A 22227-nucleotide genomic window follows, 5' to 3' on the forward strand; every position below is an offset into this window, starting at 1 on the left:
ACCTGCTGCTGTTTCAGAGGACTGGGGTTCAGTTCCCAGCACCACACCGTGGTTCGCAAGCATCCATAACCCCATTTCCAGGGTGCCCAAGGGCGTCTCCTGGCCTCTGCAGGCACCAGACACTCAGTGCATACACATACATAATACACGCAGACAAAACACTCAGATGCGTAAAATATGATAAATAAATATTTTAGGAAGTAAAAATGTAAGATAAAGAGATAGTTCTGTGGTTCAGAATGCTCTCTTTCTGCTCTTGCAGAGGATTTGGCTCCCAGCAGCCATGTTGGGCAGCTCACAACCTCCTGTAAGTCCAGCTCCAGAGGCTCTGACTTCTCTGGCCTCTGCAGACACCTGCACTCACATGCACGTACCCACAAGCAGACACACCTATCCACATAACAAAATAAAATAAATCTTAACAACAACAACAACAACAACAAAAGCTGGCTTGGCATGGTGGTGCATGTTTTTGATCCCAGCACTCAGGAAGGCAGAGGCAGGCAGGTCTTTGTCGGTTCGAGGCCAGCCTGGTCAACGAAGCAAGTCCAGGAGGGGGCACTATGGGAGGTGGAAGGCGACAGCAGTGACAGCCAGAATATGAATATGGCAGCTCTGGGACAGGAAGGGCCAGAGCCAGAGCTGTGGGTGTCCAGTCCTCAGGACCTATCCAGAGCTTGGCCAGAGTCCCCATCTGCTCCCCTCCAGACCCTGCTGTGCACGTAAGTTCCAGACCAAGAGTGTGTTATTATGGCAAGAGAGTCCCATCAGACCAGGCTCTGTCATCTGACCAACAGTACCAGTCACAGTGAGGAGTAGTGAAGGACGGCGGAGAAGGGAGATCTAGCAGTGCAGTTGTGCTGGGAAGAACAGAACAAGGGCCGGCGACCCCACCCCAATGCCCATCTATCTTTAAGATATCGATGGGAGTTTAGGTTTGAACTGGGTGTGAGTGGCTCAGAGAGCCAGAGGTTTGCGTAACTGAGCAGTCCTGGCCAGGGCTACCTGGTTGATCATCATCTCTGTTCTGCAGTGGGGTGGGGTTAGAGGATGGGTGTTCAAAGAAACCCTTCTTGCTTAAGGAGACAAGCCAGCTCCCATCAGGTGACTGTTCCTGCTTGAGGGGGCAATCTCATGATTCCTAGAATCTGGGGTGACTTGTGGGTTTGAGTCAATGATGAAGGAGAACTGTGACTGCCTTCAGGGTCTGGAATAGGGCACTGTGAAGGCTGAGTGCTGGGTTAACTCTCATCCGTGCCTTCTGTCATGAAGGGAGATGAGGCAGGTTAGGCATCACCAGTTTTTATACAGACACTCCTTGAGTGACTAACATGCTAGCATGCTGGGAGAAGCAGAAGTCCGACCCAGAGTCTTCCGACAAGGGAGGCAGTTATAAAACGAAGACACAGGTGCTAGGCGTCCGTCCTGCAGACCTAAATGACAATTTTTAGTAAAAGCTGCTTCTAAGTACCTGCTGGGGCACAGGGCCTGGCCTTTGGGTGACTGGAGAAGGAAGGGACTGTTACCAGAAGCATTCACTCGGTCACTGAGGGTTCCATTCTGGCAAAGCAAGGATTGTGGAATAGGGGAAGGCCACTACACTGGGATATCTCTATAACAAGGCAGAGAGATCAGCTCTAAGAAAAAGGGACCCTTCCATGTGTGTGAGTCTGTGCTATCATCCCTTCCTGCTGACAAAGGTTTTCTTAAGCTAAGGGATCCCAGAGTCTTGGGGGTAGTCCTAATAAGACTGACTGGTGGACTCCCTAAGCAACTCATAGTCAAATTTCCTGTCCATCAGCTTTGGTCTCCCTCAGGATTCAACCTGTTGCTCTCGGATGGCATTCTCTCAGGGTGGGGTATCCCACTAGCATAGTAAATAAAATCCACCAGTCTTTATATTAAAACACAGGGCTGAAAAAAAAAAAAAGTAAATAAATGAAATGTTAGCAGGGTAGAAACAAAAGGCGTGGTGGAAACAGACATGTTATGCAATGTGAGTAATGACCACCAGGTGTCACTGTTGCTCCAAACACGTTTTCACAAGACCCTTCACAGAAATACCACAAAGCATAGCAGCAAGATTCCATGTGTCATCTTCACAATGTCTTGTATAATTTTAAGAAGGACTGGCAGTCCGTGTCACAGATGGAAAAACCAAGGGTATCCATGATGATGATGATGATGCTCAGGGGTGGCCTGGAGGCTCTTAGCCCCAGAGACAGAGAATGACTGGATGCTATGAAGGACCTAGGTAGCAGTGGTTGTCCCAGACCACAGACTGTTTATCTCAAGAGATTGAGACAGCTCTTGACTCCATGCTGTGAAAGACAAAGGTCTTGTCTTTGCTCTCTGCCCCAAATCTGTAAAATCTTTAAAAGTGGATTAAGGAGGAAATCATAAAGAAACAGATAAATTGATCACAATTTCCAACAACTTGTAGCACTTGCTCCCTTCTCTGGGAAGATTAGAACCCTCACAGACAGCACGGCTTGGACCCTCAAGTTCTGACCACACAAGTAAATTAATGATAGCTGAGTTCAAACTGTCCCTATTTGCCCTACACCAATCTTATGCTGTTTGCATCTTGGTGTCCCCAGGAGCTTAGCCCATGCGGGTAGCAGCAGTGGGCTCCCCTGGCTATTGGCTGGCTAGTGATGGGGCTCAGCCACTGGATATTGGCTGGCAGGAGAAAATGAGGTCAGAGCACTTCCCAGGATTCCCACCAGGTTGTTGTGGTTGCCAGGCAGGTGGGAAGCAGACACACCCTTAAGCTGTACTATGATTTGACAACTCCTTCAGGGAACTCAATGGCTTCAACCATGGGTGGGTGCATGCATCAATGGCTCCAACCCTGGGCGTGTGCGCCATAACCCCTTGCCGGTTTCTGTTACCTCTCGCCACACCTCATAACTAGTTCCTGCACTATCATTTCCTAGGTCGGTCACCTCGTCGCCTCAGAAACAAACCTCTGGGTATTTTCTATGAGGGTGTCTCTACAGACATTAGCTGAGGTAGGACGACCCACCCTGAATACGAGCGGTGCCCTTCCATGGACTGGGGTCCCAGACAAGGAATGTGGGCAGAGTGCCAGCATTCTTTTCTGGTTCTCCTCACAGCATGGTGAGCTAGGTCTGTGCAGAAGGTGGGGGGGGGGGGGAATCACAGGACCTCAGCAAAATGCATGATGCCCAATCAAGACATCCCTTGCCAGCTCTCCCCTGGGCTATGGTTAGGATGATCTTCTTTGACTTGGGATCTCTCACAGGAGTGGATCAAAAGGTTGTGGAAGAGTCGCCATGAGTCATTCTGAGTGTACCTTGGGCTAGCCTGGTTGTCCTTGGCTTCTTATAGTCACTGTCAGTCTGCATGTGGTGGGGGGGGGGGTGACAATGTGAATGTTTAGGAAGTCAGTTATGACCTGAGGGTGGGGTTTACAGGCAGCAAGAACCCAACTTAGAGATTTATTCCCCCAAGTAAGTAGAAAGTTTTGTTTATTTTAAGCATTTAGGGTCAGGGTACCAAATGCCCCTCTACTGCACTATCACCCAGTGACAAACTTCATTGTCACCCTCTTCCCACTGTTGGGATAAGAGGACACCAATGGCTCTAGGGTTGTGTCCTTTCTGTTTAGGAGTGAGACTCCTCTTTCTCTGCAGGGGTTAGTGAAATGGCCAGGCATCTTACGGCTAATGGCCTATGCCTGGGCCACATGCCACCAGGAGTTATGGGACAATACTGTCTGAACAGGAGCTGAGAAGTGACGCACCCTCTCCCAGGACAAGCCACCTCCTACCTAGCCACATGTTCAGCTTCAGCAATGGCAAATGGCTCACATGCGTGCCAAGAGCATCCAACCTCACTTCAGCAGCCTCTACTTTTGCTGTGTCCAGACTTTCTCTAAACCCTGTGTCCCTTCAGCCTTTGCAGGCATAGTCAGATGCCTAGAAGGACCCCTCACCAACAGAGAGCCAGGGTTGGGAGTTAGCACCCCAACCTCACATGCTTTGGATTCTCACAGCTTCTGTAAATAAGATGCTTTGTCAAAAGAGATAATGTTTACCTTCCAGACATAGCAACCTTCCTTTATACATGCTTGTTCCCTAGAGGAGGCAAGGAAAGAGCACACGGGGACCATTTGTGACTCATTCTCTGCCTGACTAGATCTTCGTCATCTCGCGCTCAAAGCTCCCAGCAAGTCTCCAAAATAAATATTGGTTTCATTGCTACAATAACACACACACACACACACACACACACACTAATCAAGGAAGGTAGTGGTGGCTTGGGCAAAGTTATGTAGCTTGTCAATTGAAAAGCCTGGTGAGTGAAGATAGCCATTCCAGGACCAAGAGCAATAAGCTATGTTAGAAGTGGGTGAGACTTCTGGCTGCAGGATCAGGTCAGGCATCCTTATCCAAGTGTGTCAACAGTGGTACTCAGGAAGCCATAGGATACAAAGGTGAGGTAAGGAACACCCCTTAGGAAGCTATGATGGGGAGTCTCCTTTGTACCAGCCAGGGATCTGTAGACATATAGGGGGCTTTCTAAAATTGTTTTTTAACTTCTTTATTATTTTATCTTATGTGTTTGGGTGTTTTTCCTGTGCACAATGAGTCTGCTCAGTGTCCACAGAGGCCAGAAAGGGGCATTGGGTCCTCTGGAAGTGGAGTTATGGAGTTTTGAGACACCACTTGGGTGCTGGAGATCATACCAGAGGCCTCTGGAAATGCAGCTATTTCTCCAGATAAAGGGGCGCGTTCAGCCACAGTGAGGGCAGAGGTTCTTGTGAATGCCAACTGCATGCTTACCTCACCTCTCCAGCACCCACTTCTCTCCCTGGGGCTCTCTCTAAAGCAAGAGAGTTCTTTCAGCCACTGAAGATACAGTCCGGAGCCATAAGTATTCGTGTTCCTGGGAGAGAACCCTGTACCAACAAGAAGCCGGAACTAGTGTGCAGGGCCCCAGCCTTTTACACCTCACAGCACATTCCAGCTAGTTTCTCACAAAGTCTCCAACAAGCTTGTGAACAGTTTAATAGCTCCTGACTGGCTTCTCTGCTCCCTCTGTCTTTCTGGCTCCTGGTTGCTTCAGGCCACCTTCCTGATAGCTACCTCTCCTTGTCCTTGTCTCAAGCTCTGCCTTTAAGGGAACCCCAAGCAAGACTAAAGACATTCTGGAAGAGGCACCACCAAAGGCAGGGCCAGCAAGGATATTAGGGAATAATAGGAGAAATTTGGCTGAAACCCACTCATGGGGGAAAAAAAAAAGGAATTTATTAAAAAAAGAAAGAGATACCGATTTTTTAAAAATCACAAAGCATGAGGATTCTTGGATTGGAATATTTCTAGGGTGCTTTCCACATTTTTTTTCTCTTTCACACATTCAACATGGGCTCTTGATTGCTGTCTTCCTCTCTGCTTTAGTAACTTATTTCATCACTACGACCAAACATTTGAGAAAACCATTGAAAAGGAGAAAAAGATTTATGTTGTCACATGGTTTCAGAAAGCTCAGAATGTTGTAGTGAGAAGAATGTGTGGTGGGGGAGGGCTAAGTCATGTCATTGCAAATGAGGGGGGAGGGATGGGGTGGGATGGGTTGGGGTGGGGGTGGGGTGGTGGGGTGGGGTGGTATGGGGATGGGTTGGGGTAGTATGGGGTGGGGTGGGGTGGGATGGGGTGGGATGGGGTGAGGTGGGGTGGGGTGGGGTGGGATGGGGTGGGGTGGGGTGGGGTGGGGTGGGATGGGGGGTGGGGTAGAATGGGGGTGGGAGGGGTGAGGTGGGGTGGGTGGGGTGGGATGGGTGGGGGTGGTGGGATGGGGGTGGATGGAGTGGAGGGGAGTGGGTGGGGTAGAATGGGGTGGGAGGGGTGAGGTGGGGTGGGGTGGGGTAGAATGGGGTGAGATGGAGATAGGATGAGTGGGATGAGGTAGGATGGGTGAGTCGCTGGTGTTCGATTCTGGGTGCTGGGGTGGCATGGGATGGGATGGGGTGTCAGTGACCATCCCTAGTGGCCTGCTTCTTTCAGGTGGCCCCATCTTCTACATTTTCATACTCTCCCAAAATAGTACAACTAACTGGGATCAAGCCTTCAAACACATAAGCCTGTGGGGGCCATTTCATAGTCAGGTCACACCAGCCATCCCTCGGCACTCCCCCTCCCACCCGGCTCTGGCTTGCACACAGCCTTGCCTTGCTGAGTTACTGAGTCTGGCACTAAATCGCTGGAACCCACGGCTTGATTCTGCAGAGCAAGCCAGCTCAGCTCTCAGTAATCCATTTCTTATGAACGTCTGGGTCTACCCGGATTCAATCAGCTCACTGGCTTCTTCTAATCTGCATGAAATTACTGAGAGGGGCATGGGTGAGAAGACAAAAAAGTGGGGGGTTGTCTGAGGGGGGGACAGAGATATGCTTCTGAGACATTAATGTAGATTACGTGTGAGAACCAATCAGAACGGCAGCAGGGGAAAAAAACCGAATCAGATGTTTGACAGTGAGGGTCAGGTGGCGTGCAGGGACGGCAGACTGATGGCAGGGAATCTGTAGCTAGCACGATCTGACAGCTAGTCAGAAGAAAGAGTGAGAGAGATACGGAGGTTACAAATGCCTATGAGGCATCACTGGCATATGAGCTAGGCGCTGAAGGGTACTGAGCCAGAGGCAGGGTATTAGCATCCTCTGCCTCCAAGTCATCCTCAGGTAATGCGTGTTTGGCCATGATTTGGTTCTGCATAGTGAAGCATGGTTGTTTATGGAGGATTAACTTCCAGTGGAGTTGAAATGATCTCAACCCAGAGTTACACAATCACCTGTGACGCAAGGTACTAGCCGACTGCAATGGTAAGGAAAAGATAATTTAGTGAACACAGAAGATTATGCCGAGTAGTGATGGCGCACACCTGTAATCCCAAGTGCTTAGAAGATGGAGGTAAGTAGATCTCTGTGAGTTCAAGGCCAGCCTGGTCTACAGAGTGACTTCCACGACAGCCTGGGCTATATAGTAAGACTCTGTCTCAAAAACAAAACAAAGCAAACAAAGAAGCAAACACAAAAACCAGAAGATCATATCCAGTTTAGCTATAGGAAAATTAATGACTATAAACTCATATAAATGGTCCTAAATTAAATTTTTCAAATTTAAGTAGTGAGAACAAATTTAGAATAATTAAAATTCAGGAATACACTAAATGGTGGTGACACACACCTGTGATCCCAGCACTGGGAACGCAGAGGTAAGTAGTTCTCTGTGAGTTCGAGGCCAGCCTGGTCTACAAAGTGAGTCCAGGAGAGCCAAGGCTACACAAAGAAACCCTGACTCAAAACAAAACAAAATAAAATTATAATAAAAAGTGCATAGATCAAAATACAACGTTGATGGGTTTTCACAGAGGGGAAAGATCTTGTAATCAGCACCCAGATCAAGATCCTAGCACAAAATGAACTTGTATTTCATTTGCTTGCATAATTTATTTTTAAAGAATGAAATTTGCTGTTACATGTTTGGAGGTAAAACAGTGGATAAAGTGTCAGTGTTACTAACCCAAAGCATAAATAGCAGCCACCGCAGCCACACCCCTGGCTGCTTCCCTGACTCTCGAGTCTCAGAGGCATCTGCTTTCGACTTTCAGAGGTACCCTTAGACCTTTGATTGTGGCCACTCTGTAGGCCCGACCCAGATCTGCATTCTGCATTGCATGAATGTGCTGGGTGCCATTTATAGATTAATATCTGTTTAAAAACCAAACTGAGCCATCAATTGCCACTTAGACAATGCTAATTAGTGAAAAGGAGACTCAAGGATAAAACAGAAGAGTCTATAAATAGACTCCATAAGATGGATAATTCACTTTGAGAAAGGGGCAAAAATAGCTCAGTGGAGAAAGGATGGTCTCTATCAAAACCCTGGCATAATGTTTGAGCTCCATATTGGAGGGGTAAAAGGAAAAAAAAAAAAAAAAAGAATCTCAGCTAAGCATCACATGATACAAAATTAGCTCAAAGGGGATTTAACTTACTTAGCTTTGTGTTGCTATGATGAGCACTATGACCAAAAGCAACTTGAAAATGGTGGGGGAGGGGCTATTTTACCTTACAGCTAATAGTCCATCATCCAACTAAGCCAGGGCAGAACCTGGAGGCAGGAACTGTGGCAGAGGCCACGGAGTAATGCTGGCTGCTTCCTCTTGGCTCCCTCTAGTTTGCTTTATCACACAACTCAGAACCCACCAATGTAGGGCCCACAGTAAGCAAGGCCTTGGTACCGCCCACAGGGAGGAGGGCCTTGCATTGTTAACAGCTGTGTCTGACCTGACGCTCTTGTGGCTATCAAAGCCTTGCAATGCATTCTTAGCTGACTACCAACCAAGAATACCAATACCAAACAAGAAGTCTGTTTGGATTTTCACTTTTTAGGGAGAGAGAGAGAGAGTATGAAGGTACATGAGAGAGAAAGAGAGAGAGACAGAGACAGAAAGACAGAGAGAGAGAGAGAGACAGAGAGACAGAGACAGAGACAGAAAGACACAGAGACACAGAGGCAGAGAATACATGAAGTTGGTTGGATCTGGGAGGAGTTGGAGGAGGAGACAGAATATAATCAAAATACAATATATGCAAAATTAATACAAATCAAAATTTTAGAAAGCTAAGAATGTCAACAGATATTATCTAAAACCTACTGCAGAGTTTTCCCCACACTGCTGAAACCTAATCTTGCCCCATCCCCCCACCCCCTTGAAAGTATTTGATAAATACTTTGATTTCTAACTTTGTTCTAATATAAACCCTTCAATGGTATAACACAGTATTTGGGGAAACCTGAATCCATGTTCCTGGCACATGACCACTCGTATTTGGCTCCAGAATAAACTATTGCATCCCCTTAAAGCAAGACCTGTGTATTTACATTGAAACTGTTTACATGAAAGTTAGTGGAATTTGATTTTATGCACTGAAAGGCAGGAGCTTTTCCCAGAAAAAAAAATTTCCTTTAGAAAAAGAAAAAAATGATACTTGAGTTTTCTGCATCTCTTAGAGAAGGAAGGAGGAGATGGCACTCTCTCTCTGGCACCCTCATCCCTCTAAGCTGATCCTACTTGGGTCAGCTTGCTTCTGGAAGTTTCTCCTTAGTTCTACTTGTTAGCCTTCTTTCTCCAAGAATTTAAAGGGATATTGGTATCATAAATGTTGATGAGAAGCTGGCTTCTAGACAGAAATAACAAACTACAGTATCAAATACTATAGAGACAGAGGGTGGGGTGGGGTGGGAGACAGAAAGGAAGCGTTTGAATTCTGATGCTTACAGGAATCTGTTGGGTCCACTACTGCTGAGGAAGCCAACATAGCAAAAGCAGTTGCACTGCCTGGGTAAGGATGGACCACTGCCATGTCAAAGGGTGAAAGGAAGAGGCCAAAGAGAGATAAGCATCCAGGGGGAGATGGCCAAGGCTAGACTGGGGCTCCTCATGTACCCACCTTACCTTCTGGGAATCCACGAGGGTCCTAAGTCCAAACCTGACCATGCTATGTGTGATCTCTATTCTTCTCCTTCCAGCCATGAGCCATCTGCGTGGGGCAACGGTGTGCCATTGAGTCATAGAGGCTGGGCCCTCCATACTAAGCCTGAAAGGACCCTGGAATGTTCCCCTTCTTAACAAAAATGAGTGCTATATAAATACTCATTTATATATGATTCCTGGAATCTTAAAAGGCTATAAAATAAATTCCATCTCTGACCTCCTCTTCTAGAATTCCACACACCTCTCTTTATCTCAATGGGCTCCTGTCTGTGTACCTCTCCAGGCAGATTCATCACACAAACATATTTATATTCAAATAAGTATAATACATCCAGTCCTGTCATCATAATTTACACAGCCAGGCAGAAGTCTCACAAACACGGTTATTCAATGCGGAAGAATTTAAAAGAGAAGAATTATGGTCAAGAGTTATTGACCTGTAACCCTCAGGAATCATCTCCCTGTCTATGGAACATCACCCTGTTTTGAAGATTATTAATATTTAATATTGATTTATAATTTTAGTAAAATCAATGGCTACTCCTTAACCAGCTATAACCACACAGAGAGATTAGGATATATTTAATTACTCCATCCTAAAGCTGCAAGCTAGTGTAGCTCCCTCCCACTCAGATTTCCCACATTATACTTGCTTTTTACTCGTATCCTAGGTCCAGTTAATTTCTCCTGGTGTTTCCTGGTCCTCACCATGTGGATTCCTCCTGCCTAAATCCCCTACTTTCTTCTGTCACTCTCCCTCCTCTGGCTGGCAGCAAGTCCAGTCCTATTCTCTCACTTGCTCAGTGATGACTTTAAGACTCTTTGTTGGCAGACCAGGGAACAACTGGGGAGCAGTGTTCACACAACATTGAGACAGGAGATTCTCAAAACAAGGATTGCAACCAGACATGGTGGGGAGAGGTACAGAAATCAGCATTTGAACTACACAATAACATTATGCCTACATCACCCCCTTTTAGTCTAATAAAAGGCCCTTTCTCTTACAATAACAAACTATATGTAATACTAACAATTATTAAAATTATTAGGTAAGATTTATATTTGTATATTTAGCATCCTTGGATAAAGTATTCTACTATCTATCAATTTCTATCATCTTAAACAATGTAAATCTAACTGTGAGACTATAACTATTTAGTCTTCAAGCCAATCAGAGACTTAAGAAGGAATAAATATTACCTGAATATGTAGGTAGTGCAGGCAAGCCGATTACAAAAATATTGAAATGGCAGAAGTATTCTGCTTCCTGCACATTCCCCCAAATTTCTCTATAACATGGGAGTGTCATCTTCAGCCTTCTGGGTCAGAATATTTGACAGAATTTCTGTGAAGCAGAAATTATAAAGGACTTGCCTACCTTGCCCTTGCACAGCTTGGCAATTGACTTTCTCACATCCAGTTTGTTCGGTTTGGGACAACATTTTGTCTGTAATTGATGACACAAGGCCATCTTCTCGCCCAATGGCTATCTTGCTACATATGAAAGCTTTGATGCTCTTTGAATTGGAATGAGGGTGTTTCCAGGAGCAGACCTGTCTCATTGTCAAAAAAGTCTTAAGTTCAGTTGAGTTGTAATCTGAACAGATTAATTAAATTTTTTTAAAAGTCTTAAATTAATAAAAAAAATTTTAAATGCCATATTCTGTAGATCTCTGGAGTTTTTGAAAACCATCTGTCTTATCTGAATTGTTTGTTTTTAGCTATTTTTTTATCTATCAGTTAAGGAAAAACATATTTTTGTAAGTAACTAAACTAGTATCTCATATGACACATGCTTGTTTGTCTGAGTGTTAATATGCATTTCCTAGTTATCCTAAACAGTTGATAATAGCAGCTTGCAAAAGGACTAGAACTTAACATTGTAGTTTTAATAATTACACAGGTACAATATCTTAGCATGTTGTAACCAAATGTAAGCCATTGTATTAATATACAATGATCTACAATTACGTAATATTTTGGTTAATTAATGTTCCTTGGTCTAAAAGTAGATTCAATAATATACCCTCTTACTTGTGTTTCCTATAGACCAACTCTTCAAAAACAATAACAAACACCTATCACCCATAAAATGACCAAAAACCATCCACCCGCTTGGGAATGGGGTGTAGTTCTCTTAAATTGCTTCCTGCTGATTTGGATGTAGTTTTTGTGGGGTTTTGGTGGGGGGCAAGAAAATTGGGATGTCATCCAGTCTTAATAAAGTTAGCTGTGATATGCAGAACTCATCAGCCAGGCCATTGAAAGCGCCCCGGAGAAGCGGCTGACACTCGCCCAGATCTACGAATGGATGGTCCGCACACACGGTGCCCTACTGCAAGGACAAGGGTGACAGCAACAGCTCGGCAGGATGGAAGAACTCCATCCGTCACAACCTGGCCTTGCACAGCAAGTTCATCAAGGTTCACAACGAGGCCACTGGCAAGAGCTCTTGGTGGATGCTGAACCCCGAGGGCGGCAAAGGTGGCAAGGCAACCCGCCGCAGGGCTGCCTCCATGGATAGCAGCAGCAAGGTGCTCCGGGGCCACAGCAAAGGCTCCAAGAAGATACCATCTGTCCCGCCAGCTCCACCTGAAGGTGCCACTCCCAGGAGCCCCCTGGGTCACTTTGCCAAGTGGTCCGGCGGCACTTGCCCTCGCAAACGGGAAGAAGCTGATGTGTGGACCGCTTTCCGCCCACGAAGCGGTTCGAATGCTAGCACTGTCAGCACTCGGCTATCACCAATGGGGACCGAGGCTGAGGGGCTAGCAGAAGAGGAGATGCCGGCCTCGACCAGCAGCTACGCAGCGGGTGTCCCTTCCACCCTCAGTGAAGATCTAGAGCTGCTGGATGGGCTCAATCTTGCATCTCCTCATTCCCTGCTGTCTAGGAGCAGTCTCTCCGGCTTCTCTTTGGAGCATCCCTGGGCTTGCTGGCCCTTTACATAGCTATGGCGCCTCCCTTTTTGGCCCAATAGATGGGTCTCTGTCAGCAGGAGATGGGTGCTTCTCAAGCTCCCAGTCTCTGGAGGCTCTGCTCACCTCTGATACACCACCACCTCCTGCTGATGTTCTCATGGCCCAGGTAGATCCTATTCTGTCTCAGGCTCCTACACTTCTGCTACTGGGAGGAATGCCTTCCTCTAGCAAGCTGGCTACAGGGGTTAGCCTATGTCCTACACCTCTAGAGGGTCCAGGTCCCAGCCACCTGGTCCCCAACCTTTCTGTGATGGCACCGCCGCCAATCATGGCAGGGGCTCCTATCCCTACAGTTCTGGGCACCCCTGTGCTCACACCTCCTGCTGAAGCTGCCGGCTATGACAGAATGCCTCAGGATCTAGATCTTGATATGTATATGGAGAACTTGGAGTGTGACATGGATCATATCATCAGTGACCTCATGGATGGCGGTGAGGGGCTGGACTTCAACTTTGAGCCAGATCTCTGAGTCACAGCCAGAAGCTTTGTCCCCTGCTTCAGAAGGTGGAGGTGGAGCCAGACGTGTCCTTATGAACTTTATCCCCCTGAGCCCTCCTGAGGAGTTTGGAACCCTGATTTCAAGCTAGGGTTTGGTGGTCACACACTCAAGTGTTGAGACAATTCTAAAGATAAAGCCATGGCATGTAGGGATTGTAGAGGAGAATGGTAGGAGGAAGGAGAGAAGAAAGCTTTTTCTCACTATGCCAATTAGGGGTATCTATGGCTCTTTCTCAGGAGCCATCATTGATTTCCCCATCCCCACCTCCTAGGCCTTGATGTAGCAGGGGCCAGCAGTGCTGTTAGAAATGTGAAGTCACAAGTGGCCTTATTGCCCTGCCTTTGGGAGCAGGATTATCTTTTTTTCTTTTGTAGAGAGTCTTACTAGAGCTGGGCCGGGTTCCATTGAGCCTGAATTTTTATGCAGTGGGGTTGGTGGGTGGGGTGGGTTGGTGGGGTTGGGGGACCTAGAAGGGCCAAGTTTTGAGCACTGGAGTGGCTCACCAGGCCAAATCACTTTTGGAAGGATGCAGAGAACAGACAGGCTTTTTATAAACTTTTAAAGAAATATAAACACAAATATAGAGATTTTTTAACAGTGGTGAGGTGCTAGTGATGGGGAGAATTCTTTCTTCTTCTCCTTCTCCTTCTCCTTCTTCTTCTTCTTCTTCTTCTTCTTCTTCTTCTTCTTCTTCTTCTTCTTCTTCTTCTTCTTCTTCTTCTTCTTCTTCTTCTTTCTGAAGACTTTGTCTTAGTGACATGATACAAACATTACAGACTCTATGGGGAAGAGACAGGAAGCTGAGGAAAGATGGGTAGCAAGAGTGACTGGAGGGAAGTGCTCCCTTTTGGACCAGGTCTAGAAAAGGCTCTATGCATACTAAGGTTAGAGTTTAAGGAAAGAAACCTAAGCCAAGTCCCCGCATTCTGTCCACTTGTGCCTAGAAGAGGGTGCTGTTGAGGGGCAAGTACACCCTTGTTTGACCAGTAGGGGTTAGTGCTACCAGAGAGATCCTCCAAGGCCTGGACTTGGCTAGGGGCCTGGGAGGGGCGTGAAAGAAGGAAGGATTTAGGGTAGTAAAGTTAGGTACAGAGACCTCCCTGTTCACGGCCTGGGACAGCTGTCCCTGCCCTTCTTCCTAGTTTCTGGACTGCCAGGGTTATGTAGAGACCGAGTAGTGGCAGGCAGGCTGTGGAGAGGAACAGGGAAGGGGGAGCTTGGGGAGTTTGGCTGAGGGTCTGGGAAATGAGCAGGGATGGGGGGAATGTGGATCAGGTTTACTAGCACCTGCCAGAGAGGCCATCTGGGGCTCCTCCACCACAGCCCCCAGGCAGCCCCTCCCCCAGTGCCCTTTGCACTGTCCCCTCCCCCACCCCTGCTGTGGGTTCCCATCATTTCCTGTGTCAGAGCCTGGCCTACCCAGATTGTATCATGTGCTAGATTGGAGTGGGGAAGTGTGTCAAATCAATAAATGAGTTCAATAAATGTCTATAATCAGGAAAAAAAAATAATAAAGTTAGCTGTAACTTTTGTTATCCAGTCTCTGCATGCTGAGAAAATTCAGAGCTTAACTGAAGTCCTGGCTGTGAGTCCAGACTGTAATGCCCAATGATCTGTGTTTTTTGTTTTGTTTTTTAATTAGTTATTTCAAGGTCCCTATCACTTCATCCTAATACCTTAGTGAAAACTACGTTTTGCAATCCATTATACGTTGCCCTGTAGCTTCAGACTTACATAAAATTCAAAGGTGAAGCTCTTGAGTTTCACAGGAGAATGGAGAAGAATGCTAAGAGGTCTCTCGGGTGTCTTCACAAACTGACCTAGGTGGTCCTTTGAAGACTAAATGACTCACAAAGATCCTTAAACAGACCAGGACATGCCAGCTCAGTGTAGTGTGTTTGAGAGCATGCTCAGGAGGTCACGTTGGAGCTCCCAGGAAGCTGTTTCAAACAGAAGCAGACTGTAGTTTTACCAAAGCAGGTCATAAGCCATCAAAGTCACAGTGGCCGCCTCCATCGAACCTACGGCTGCCTCCTCCCTGCAGCCTGAGCCCTGTGCCCAGTGTGTTGTAGCTGCAGGTTCTTTAGCCATTTTAGCCAGGGCTTGCAGTCACTCTGCCCTCACCCAGGCCTTCCAATCCACTATGAGGTGACTCATAGAGCTTGGCTGTCTAAACTGGGAAACAGTAACAGTTAATTTGTAACGTAAGACTGTTTCAAATGGAGACTGTTACCATGTTACTTTCTTCTTTGTTTGGCTTTTTTTGAGACAGGATCTCAAGCTGGTTTCAAACTAACTAAGTAGAGAAAGATAACCTAGAGCCGGGTGTGGTGGCTCACGCCTTTATTCCCAGCACTGAGGAGGCAGAAGCAGGTGGATAGCTGTGAGTTCGAGGCCAGCTTGGTCTACAAAGCCAGTCCAGGACAGCCAAGACTACACAAAGAAACCCTGTCTCGAAAAAACAAAACAAAACAAAACAAGATGACCTTGAACTAACTAACTCCTCACCTCCTTCGGAGTTCTGGGATTAAAACATGGGCCTCCATACCCAGCCACCCTGTCACTTCCTTAGTGCAAAGTACTTACTCTGAGAACGGTGACACATTATATAACTCCCGCATGGAGGATGAGAACTGGAAAAGAAAGAATGCCATGAGTTCAAGGCCGTCTTGGGCCACAGTGTGAAACCTTATCTCAAAAACAAAAATGGGCCATTTGAGTTATTCTCCAGCTGCCTCCCTGGATGCTCCATCTTTTTATCTAATAAACTATTCCTACTGCTACATCTACACATCGGTTTTGTATTTATTTTGTTGTTGTTGCTGCTGTTCTGGAACACAAGAACCTGGAAAGCCCAGCAAGTGAGAGAACCTGCTCTCAGTTGGCGAGGCAGCTGGCCAGAAGGTAAGGTGCCGCCAGTGTGTCTGATCTCTCAGACTTTCTCCTGCATACCTGCCCGAGGAAAACCATATCAAACTGCAAACACAGGTGGGAGGAGGAGGAGGGGAGGGAGGAAGAGCAGGAGGAGGAAGAGGGGGAGGAGAGGAGAGCAAAAGAGGGGAAGAGAAGAAGGAGGGGAGATAATTTTAACTAGCCCTCCCACTTTGGATCCCAGCACCTATATGAAAGCTGTACATGATCCCACCCATGCCTACAACCCCAGCACTGAGAGAGGTAGAAACAGGATTGTGGGGGGCTTGCTGGTTGCCAACCTTGCTGAAAAATGCCTCTAAGGTACTAGGTAAAGTATGGCAGAGGAAGTCCCTGACATCCTCCTCTGGCCACTGGATGAGTCCGGACACACGAGAGAAATCAGTATCTATTTCACTTCTTCTGTATGAACAATTGCTTCTTTGATCGTTTGGGAATCTTCCTCAGTTTTACCTGCCTACCTGCCTTCTCGCTGTGTAGTTACTCTGTATAACAATCGCCAGTGGCATGGGGTGCCAAGGGCTGGAAGGTAGGAGGCAATGCAATCCACAGGCACGATTAGTGTTTCAGGTAACTACTCTTACTACTATGGTGCTGATACCAGCTACACACTTTCTGGAGAACTGCTGGGAGGGATTCACCTGAAGTAATTTGCATAGGAGATGAAGACCTTCTGTGCAAAAGGAAGTACGCAGTGGCGAAAGCACCCTTACTCCTGAGTATCTAAGAGGTCCCCTTCTGAACACAGACTCTCAGAAATGTTGGAAAGGTGCATTGTAGAATTTTTCAGTATTATGAGAGTAACAGGGGTTTAGGTCATTTCCAGTGGAGTTGTATGTATATCCCAGCTCAATAAAGCCTTTAGGAGACTGAAGTTACCCCATGTCCTAGCTACTGGACTAGTGCTGTGAGGAGACACCACAACAAAGGGAACTTAGAGAAGACAGCCTTTAATTGGGGGCTTACAGTCTTAGAGGGTCAGCCAATGATCGTCATGGTGGGAAGCAGACAGGCTGGCAATGGAGCAGGAGCTGAGAGCTTTACATCTTGATATGCAGGCAGCAGACAGAGAGACAGAGACAGAGAGACAGACAGACAGAGAGACAGAGACGGAGAGACAGACAGAGAGAGAAAGACAGAGACATACAGAGACACAGAGACAGAGGCAGACAGAAAGAGAAAGAGAGAGAGGAAATTGGGTGTGGCATGGACTTTTGAAACCTCACTTGCTCATGAGGTCTTTTTAAAACCACTCCCAGTGATACATTTCCTCCAGCAAGACCATACTTTCTTTTTTTCTTTTTCTTTTTCTTTTTTTCTCTTTTTTTTTTTTTTTCCAGTCAGGGTTTCTCTGTGTAGCCTTGGCTGTCCTGGACTCACTTTGTAGACTGGGCTGGCCTCAAACTCACAACAATTCACTTGCCTCTGACTCCTGAGTGCTGGGATTAAAGGTGTGCACCACCACGCCCAGCCCAAGGCCAAACTTTCTAATTGCTCCCCAAACGGTTTCACTCCCTGGTTGACTAAGCATTCAAATACACGGCCATAGAGGGACCATTCTCCTTCAAGCCTCCACATCCTAGCAGTTCATCTTTACTTCCACTGCAGTGGAGTCATGTTGTCCATGCATTTAATTTATAGGCACACAATTATGATAAATCAATTATCAGAGATTAGCAAATACAAGGTAACAAGATGGCTGGTGGGCTCAAATAAACTCCGTAGAAGTATCTTGTGTATCATTTGTGCTGGTTGCTTTTGTCACCTTGACAAAAACCTAGACATTTTGGGGAAGTGGACGTTGATTGAGAACACGCCTTCGTAAGTTTGTCCTGCAGGCAAATCTCTAGGGTATTTATTGTCTTGATGAATTATTGGTGTGGGAGGACCCAGCCCATTGTAGGTGATGCCACCCTTGGGCAGATGGTCTTGGAAGATGTAAGAAAGCAAACTAGAGTCAGGTGTGGTGCACGTCTTTAATCCCAGCACTCAGGGAGGCAGAGGCAGGTGGATCGCTGTGAGTTCGAGGCCAGCCTGGTCTACAAAGTGAGTCCAGGACAGCCAAGGCTACACAGAGAAACCTTGTCTCTAAGAACACACACACACACACACACGCACACACACACACACACACACACACACACACACACAAAGGAAAAGAAAGAAACCAAAAAAGGCAAGGAAAGAAGAGCAGCCAGGAAGAAGCTCTCCTTCATGGCCTCTGCTTCAGTGTCTGTTTCTTCCTTCGCTGCTGAGCTATGACGTGGGAACATAAGCAAAATAAACCTTTTCCTTCTCAAGTTGCTTTTAGTCATGCTGTTCATTACAGTAATAGAAGCCTTGACTAAGACAGTCTTGATAATTAAGAACTTAAGGAGGTTCGTCTCAGGAAGCCAAGTGTGTAAGTAATGGTAACTACAAAGACACCCTTAAAGGAAAAGAAACTAAGAACGGCTACAAAGCCTTAACCGAAGGAGGGCTGGAAGGACCAATCTGAAAGTGTCTTCAGGATTCTGTAGCTACATAAAAGTGGAGACTCTGACACTGACGTGTGACATAAGCTGACATCAAGGCCAACTTTTACTGTCTTCCCAACACAGATGGCTGTGAGCCACCCCTCTGGGTGCCACTGTACAAACACTAAAGAAATAAAACCTCCCTAGGATGCCATACATGTATTTTCCAGGTAGACACTTTCATTGTGAACAACAGCTACTGCGTGAGATGTGGCGCCATTTTTTGATGGAGGTGGGGATAGCTGTTAGAAACCTTTTTAAACCAGTGCTCCTGATATCCATTGCCCCAACGCATGAGCCTTCTGGGGAAAAAAAAAAAATCAATGCTAATTCTGCCCTCTACTCAACTCCTTTACGTTAATGGCATCCTTATGCCAGGGCCATCTGACCATGGGTGCTGAGGATGGCCCAGAGCCTTGGACTTCTCCCAGGAGTTGCAAACTCAGTCCTTGCTGCAGTCTCATGTCCACACACTGCTATTCTAAGATTTGGCCCAAAAGAGAAATTCGCCCTTTAAGGATCAGCAATGTTGTTTGAATGTGTGCTGAAACGGGAATTTTAAGGGCCCATCTGGTTCTCTGTTAAGTAGTTTGAGACTGTAATACTGGCAAGACTAGATCCACCCGAGCCAAAAGCTGCAGATGCTGTGACAGCCCGCTCAGTCCGCTGACAAAGGGCTTCTAAGCCCCTGCTCCACCCAGACGCTTGGAGACCTCTTGGTCACAGATGGTATTTACAAGGTGCAAGGAGCTAAGCAATGAAGAGGAGACAGAGAAGATGCAGCTGGTCATGGAAAACGGTTTTAAAAGCAAACAATCTCATCATCGTTCCCTAAACAGTACAATATAACAACTTTTTGTTTGGTTGGGTTTTTGTTTTGGGGTTTTTTGTTGTTGTTGTTGTTGTTTGTTTGTTTGTTTTTTCTCCCAAGACAGGGTTTCTCTTGTAGTCCTGGCTGGCTGTGCTGGACTTGCTTTGTAGACCAGGCTGGCCTCGAACTCACAGAGATCCGCCTGCCTCTGCCTCCCGAGTGCTAGGATTAAAGGTGTGCGCCACCACACCCGGCAACAACTTTTTTCTAAAGATGTTTACTTGTGTGTGTATGAATGTTTTGCCTTGCATGCATGTCTGTATGCCATGTGCAAGCTCAAGGAAGCCCGAAGAGGATGTCAGACCCCCCAGGGTCTGGAGTTACAGATGGTTGTGAGCCACCCCTCTGGGTGCTGGGAACTGTACCCAGGTCCTCTGCAAGAGCAGTACGGGCCGAAATAACCATGCAGCCATCTCGCCAGCCCCTATTACAAGTATTTATGCAGTTCTGACGTTTTGTTGTGTACCTTAAGTGTTTGGGATGGGACTTAGTGTATATGGGAAGACTGTGTGTTACTTGCCAGTACTAAGCCACTCTTTAGGAAGAATATGAGCACCCTGGAACTTTGGTACCTGATTGGGGGGGGGGTTCCTAGAACTGGTCCCTGATGGGTATTGAGGGGCAACTGAGCTCTGGGGAAATCGAGAGGGAAAGAGCTTGGGTCCTCAAGCAGGACTTTTATAAGCAATGACGTGAGATTTTTTTCCCGGTTGGTAAAGAAAAGTCAATGCCATGAAGAGAAGGGCGATCCAGGCACAGAAACAGAGGCCAGTGTTTCCAGAATCTCAAAGAAGGAGCACACCTAAGAAGAAGTGCTTGAGAGGAGAAAAATATAGAACAAGAGAGTGAGATCTGTCCAGGACAGACTTGGTTCGTGCAGAGCAGAGAGCTACACTCACATTGATACTATCACATCAGATAGTCAAATCTGAGCTCGAACAAATTTTACTCCCCTCTTGCACTTGGGTTTTTGTTTGTTTTTCAAGACAGGGTTTTTCTGTGTAGCCGTGGCTGCCCTGGACTTGCTTTGTAGACCAGGCTGGCCTCGAACTCACAGAGATGCGCCTGCCTCTGCCTCCCCTGCTGACTGCTAGGATTAAAGGCACGTGCCACCGCACACTTGGCCTTGAACATAGTGCTCACCATGAAATGATTAGCTAATTACAATGCCTCACATTTCTGAGGACTTTGAATTTGAAAAAGTACATGGGTCTTTTTTCTCAAGGGATGAACTTATACTTCTTGTCAGAGTAGCCTTCGCCCCTAATTAAAACATCGTCTGTTCATTAAAAGCAAAGACCTTTAGAAACGCCAACGGTGGCCAGGCATGCAGTGCGTATCTACAATCCCTGCACTCTGAAGACAGGGGCAGTTAGGTCATGAACCGGAGCACAGCCCTGGTCACATAGAAAGACCCTCTCACAAAAGCCAAAATGCCCCTCAGAGGATAGCTTTCACCCCACCACACATCCTCACCCCACAACTGCAAAATGGGGACACCATTTTCGTACTATTCAAGTAGTCCAGCTGTGCCAACCCATGCACAGTGCTGAGGGCTCTGACCTGTGCCTCAGAGACCCTAACAACCACCCGCCTCCCCTGCAACACACACACACACCCTGGGAAGAACATACCCAAAGAAAGTAGGATTTAGGCCAACATCAAAATGACTTTGTGAGAACTGCCTTTCAGAAGCTTTTTTTTTTTTTAAACAGCATTGCTAGTTAACTTGTCAAAGTTAACTAAAAAGTGCAAGGTAGGAAACACCTGGGTTCTCTGTGGACAAAAATAAATATAGCCATTAAATGAGCTGAAAAGCTGGCAGATGGAGTGACAGGGCCTCTAAAAATGGATCATTGGTCCATTTCATCCAAAGTAGAAGAATAGAAAAAAAAATATTTTTTCCACATCTCCAGAATCAATCGTTTCTCCTCCAGCTCCCTGTGAACACATCTTATTAACCCTTTCCCTAGGTCATTCGGGCTGCATTCTCAAGGCCAAAGCCAAGTCATTCCAAAGTTTGATTTTCAGGTCTCAGGCTGTTAACTGACTTCAATCCTCTGTGCCCAGTATGTCCTGCAATAGCCATCACTAACGTCTGCTCATTAACTCATCAAATGCTCTTATTGTGTGAGTGGGGTTCTCTCATTAGCTCCATGGATGAGAGAAAGAGGCTCGGAGAACTTAAACTACTAATCCAAAAACAGACAGACAGGCAATATGGAAGAATAGGCCAGTCTGGCTCCTGAGTCTGATCTCTCTCTCTCCCCCCCCCCTCTCTCTCTCTCATGTATTTATTTATTCCCTTTACATTCCAATCATAGCCCTTCCTTCCTCTTTCCCATATCACCTCTCCCTTTCCTCTCAGAAGAGAGGAACCCCACCCACCAACCCACCCCAGAACAGCAAGTCACATCAGGACTGAGTGCATCTTCTTCCTCAGTGATCTGGCAAGGCAGCCCTGCCAGGGGGAAGCGGTCAACCAAGTCCTTGTCAGAGTTAGCTCCTGCTCCCTTTACTAAGGGACCCATATGAAGACCAAGCTGCCCATGGGGTACATATGTGTAGGGGGGTCTAGGTCCAGTCTATGCATGGTCTTTGGTTGATGGTTCAGTCTCCTCAAACGTCCCCCCCTGCCCCCGGCACCAAGCCCTGGTTAGTTGGCTCTGTTGGTCTTCTTGTGGAGTTCCTATCCCCTCCAGGTTCTTTTACCCTTCTCCCCATTCTTCCACAAGGCTCCCTACACTCTGCCCAATTTTGGCTGTGAGTCTCAGCATCTGTTTTGATCCATTGCTGGGTGGAGCCTCTCAGAGGATAGCTATACTAGGCTTCCATCTGCAAGCATAGCAGAATGCCACTAATAGTGTCAGGGGTTGGCTGTTTCCCATAGGGTGGGTCTCAGGTTGG

The 22227-nt window shown here is 46.7% G+C and overlaps 1 protein-coding gene across 1 annotated transcript; it reads left to right on the plus strand.

Moving 5' to 3' along the window:
- Positions 1 to 11764: 11764 nt before the first annotated feature.
- LOC127207944 (forkhead box protein O4-like) lies at positions 11765 to 13420 on the plus strand (the record flags this gene model as incomplete). The annotated part of the gene is given in 3 exon segments (XM_051167289.1): positions 11765 to 11845; positions 11847 to 12446; positions 12448 to 13420. Coding segments are annotated over 3 exon segments (1206 nt in total), but the record flags the coding sequence as incomplete, so codon positions are not given.
- Positions 13421 to 22227: the final 8807 nt, after the last annotated feature.

This window comes from Acomys russatus, chromosome 25 (genome assembly GCF_903995435.1).
Source record: "Acomys russatus chromosome 25, mAcoRus1.1, whole genome shotgun sequence".
Taxonomy (NCBI): Eukaryota; Metazoa; Chordata; class Mammalia; order Rodentia; family Muridae; genus Acomys; species Acomys russatus.